Source organism: Trachymyrmex cornetzi, unplaced genomic scaffold (assembly GCF_001594075.2).
Source record: "Trachymyrmex cornetzi isolate Tcor2-1 unplaced genomic scaffold, Tcor1.1 scaffold615, whole genome shotgun sequence".
Taxonomy (NCBI): domain Eukaryota; kingdom Metazoa; phylum Arthropoda; class Insecta; order Hymenoptera; family Formicidae; genus Trachymyrmex; species Trachymyrmex cornetzi.
Genome location: NW_017299932.1, coordinates 26,094 through 29,890, shown reverse-complemented (window position 1 = coordinate 29,890; position 3,797 = coordinate 26,094). Strand labels below are relative to the sequence as shown.

The 3,797-nt window shown below is 28.0% G+C and overlaps 3 protein-coding genes across 3 annotated transcripts in view; 1 reads left to right on the top strand and 2 right to left on the bottom strand.

Annotated features, from left to right (window-relative positions):
* Window positions 1-1,176, top strand: part of LOC108766757 (uncharacterized) — a 6,365-nt gene extending 5,189 nt beyond the window's left edge. The window contains exons 2-4 of the mRNA XM_018516252.1: window positions 42-98; window positions 329-418; window positions 519-1,176. Of these exons, the coding sequence (XP_018371754.1) occupies window positions 42-98; window positions 329-418; window positions 519-886 (515 nt within the window). The 3' untranslated portion in view covers window positions 887-1,176. The remainder of the gene's footprint in view (window positions 1-41; window positions 99-328; window positions 419-518) is intronic.
* An 852-nt stretch (window positions 1,177-2,028) lies between these two features.
* Window positions 2,029-2,977, bottom strand: LOC108766759 (uncharacterized). The gene is made up of 2 exons (XM_018516255.1): window positions 2,840-2,977; window positions 2,029-2,730 (listed from the first exon to the last, which is right to left on the bottom strand). Exons 1-2 carry the CDS (start codon window positions 2,892-2,894, stop codon window positions 2,465-2,467), a joined length of 321 nt encoding a protein of 106 aa, XP_018371757.1. The 5' UTR covers window positions 2,895-2,977; the 3' UTR covers window positions 2,029-2,464.
* An 86-nt stretch (window positions 2,978-3,063) lies between these two features.
* On the bottom strand, window positions 3,064-3,760 carry LOC108766760 (uncharacterized). The gene is made up of 2 exons (XM_018516256.1): window positions 3,336-3,760; window positions 3,064-3,258 (listed from the first exon to the last, which is right to left on the bottom strand). Exons 1-2 carry the CDS (start codon window positions 3,627-3,629, stop codon window positions 3,094-3,096), a joined length of 459 nt encoding a protein of 152 aa, XP_018371758.1. The 5' UTR covers window positions 3,630-3,760; the 3' UTR covers window positions 3,064-3,093.
* Window positions 3,761-3,797: the final 37 nt, after the last annotated feature.

Genomic DNA, 3,797 nt, shown 5'->3' with positions numbered 1-3,797 from the left:
TATTAAGATCTTTTGTAATGAAATATAAATTCATATTATAGCAGGTGCTTTAAAAGTTATGGAAGACCCATCAACTTCATGTACAAGTGATATCAACAGTATGTTTATACATAGATATATGTGTACATTATATATATAACTTATGATTTCTCAGAACTTAACATTAACTATTCCAAAGAAAAATACCCAAACTCAGATATGTAAAAGATATTTAAAAGATAAAGTCATACGTACATGTGATACATTGTTTTACTAATTATAATTTAAAAACAAATTACTATAGTATTACAAATTATTATATTATATCTATTCATATTTCATCTTGTAGATGAAACACAAGAAAGTACTGGAAACAATTCTTCACAATCTACAAATAAAAAAATGAAAGAAAAAATGTTAAAAATGCCAAATGAAGAGAGTAAGTATTGTTATAAATATATGATACAACTCTGTAACTTACTATTTTTCAAAGATTTAGTATAAATATGTCTAACTATTAAATATTTTAATATTTACAGAATTTACTCATGAAATGACAATAAAATTACTGGAAATTGTGCAAACTAAATTTCATCTTCTTAATCACAAAATGCACGCCAAAAAAAAGATATGGATTGATGTTGCAACGGAAATGCAAAATAATAGTTATTTGACTAATTATAATGGAATAAAGTGTGCAGATAAGTGTCATCAGCGTTGGCGAAATTTAGAGAAAATGTATCATGGACATTGCCGTTACATGAAATCTACTAGCACAGGAAAGAAAAAACCTCCTAAATATTTTGACGAAATGCATGATCTTATTGGGGAGAAACATAGTAGTAAATCAGTCAATTTTTTTACTGGTTTCTGGCTACTGGGGAAAGGATTCATTGGATCAATGTAATTCAACTGTAGTTTCTAGTGATTGTAACAATGAGAAAGAAAATAATGTTGATGATAGTCAGGAATCTAATAAAAAAGACAGTACGTTAGAGAATATTAAAGAAAAGAATGATTTAAAAACTATAAATATTTTTGAGAACGTTAACAAGTCAGTAAGACCAAAGAAAGATAATGTAACTGCAGTTTTAAAAGAGCTACATGAACAAGGTATACATATCGAAAACGAACGTTTTGAAAAATTTGAAGCTTTACTGATAGAACAAAATGAATTAAAAAAGAGAACATTAAAACAGCGCGATGAATTTTTAAATGTTATGAAGAATTTTATTTCTTTAGAAGCAAATAGAAATAAGAAATCTTATAAAAGGAGGAAATATTCTTCGGATTCTGATTAATGATAACATGTAATGAAAACCTGGTCAAAATGATATATTTTTGTTATGTGTTATACAGTAAGATTCTTTATTTTTTTTTATATGTGGAATATGACGTTTAACTGGTTAAAACTGTTACAAATATAAAAGTATCTATACATTATAACGAAAACTTGATACAGTCAAAATGATATATTTTTGTTGTGTTATACAGTAAGATTCTTTATTTTTTTCTAATGTGGAATATAACATTAGTTTTGCAAAGACTGATTATAACTATAAGACTTAATATAAATTACTTTGATAGTCTAAAGTTAAAGGCAATTTCGTATTGATTGTACTTAATAAAATAAATATATATTAAAACATTTCTAAGAGTTCCTACTAATTGTAAGAGTTTCTACGTATAATATGTGATATTAATGAAAAGGAAAAAGTTTATTTTAAAAAAATAGGGAAGAACGGGGCTAATATGTACAGTTTTCCTTTTCTCTCCCGCTTACTTTTCTTGCTAATGGACTTCCGCGATGATTCCTGGTCGTCGAATATTTCTTCTTGGAGTTTCGGAGAAGAAATAGTCGCCGACCAGGAATCATCACGGGAGCCCATTGTCGAGGAAAGGAAACGGGAGAGAAAAGGAAAACTGTACAGAGATTAACCTCGTTCTCCCCTACTATTATAAATTATAATATGACTTGTTTCTATTATTTTTTATTATTTTTTTATATAATTATGTGTATTTATAAAGAATAACAAACATTGCGGGAAATATGTATTAAATCAAAGAGAATAAATAATATGTTTATAAACTTAAGAGAAAATTATATCTTATCTTCTTTCTGACAATTGCATTATTATAGCATTTCTTTTATCAATCGCAATATTTCTTTCATCTCTTCTATAAAATTGTATTGCATCAATTCTTTCAATATTAGCATCAAATAGTGTTTCAACCAAATCATTATTTAGGAGGCAAAAGTTATGTAGAGCACAACATACCATTATAATATTTGAAGCTTTTACTATTTTATATACTGTTATATATTTCAACCTTCGCCATCGTCCTTTCAATAAAGCGAAACAGTTTTCAATTTTTACTCTTGTTTTACTATGTACTTTGTTATATGTTGTCTGCCTGTGTGTAATATTGCCATAATCTTTAAAAGGAGGTAGAAGCCATTCTTTTATAGGGTATATTTTATCACCTAATAAATGTTGATCTGATAAAAAATATTTAGAGTATATCCATTTGCTTCAACATCGATGTATAAACGTGAATTAGATAATACTCTGCAATCATTAGCAGATCCGGGATGATCAACAAATACATTTGTAAGTAGATAATCTGCTGTACATATCCCTTGTAAAATTATTGAATGTGTCAAATATCTATTTTGATAACATTTTTGATGAGCACTTGGTGCCATAACATTTATGTAACAACCATCGATTGCCCCACCTTTAATTACACCTTAAACATTATAATTATGATAAAATTAACAATTTTATCAAATAAAAATATTTGTGTTGTATTAACAACATTTATTAATTAAACCTTAATGCGATATATTTAGTCATACCTGGAAAACCTGCAATATTCTTGAATTTATTTTGTATATTGATTCGTTGATTCATTGTGAGCCATTGTATTACTATAGGTACCAATTTTAAAATACAATTTATCCAAATGTTTAAGCGGGGAGCACAGACTCTTGCATAACGCATAACACGTAATGCATAAGAATATGCACCAATCGAAGTTCTCCGTTTCTTTCCCTTCCATGTAATAAAGAACTTTGGTTGGTTCAATTTCTTATGCCTCATGTATTATGCGTTATGTAAGAGTCTGTGCTCCCCGCTTTATACAATTGAAAACAGTCGATGATGCTACATTAAATTTGTCTCCAATCTGTGCCATAGATATTTGATTTGCTAAATAATATATAGCTATTTGTTGAATCTTCTGTGGTAGCACAGATTCAAATCCTCCAGTAAATGCCTAAATTATATTATGCGATTGTACTTAATTTACAATAAATTGTACAGTATTGAAGTTATTAAGTTACGATTACTTACTCTTTGCATTTCTTGTTGTTGCATTATAATTTGTAGTAAATTTTGAAATGTTGATTGTTTCATTCGAAAAATAAGAAAAAAGTCATATTCAGTGTATAAATCAATCCAAAATTCGGAATATAATTCGGGGCGATTATGATGTTGTCTTTCGTTTGTGTTTAATAATGTCATAATTTTTCTCTTTTTTCCACGTTTTGCAAAAAAGTGCTTATAAGTTTCTACTGGAGATACTTCATCATCTTCGTCATTATACATTTCACTTATTAAGACAGCCATATATGCTTTAAAACTCATTATTACACTTATTCTTTTATTAGCCTTTTTAAAAGTATCGAATTTGCGCGTTTGAAAAGAACCAGTACATTTTAGCGAATAACTGTGGTATAGGTTATTCACAATAAGCTCCGCCTCTACCAATAACAATCTTGATACATGTACCATACCATCGCCAAAATTCGCCTT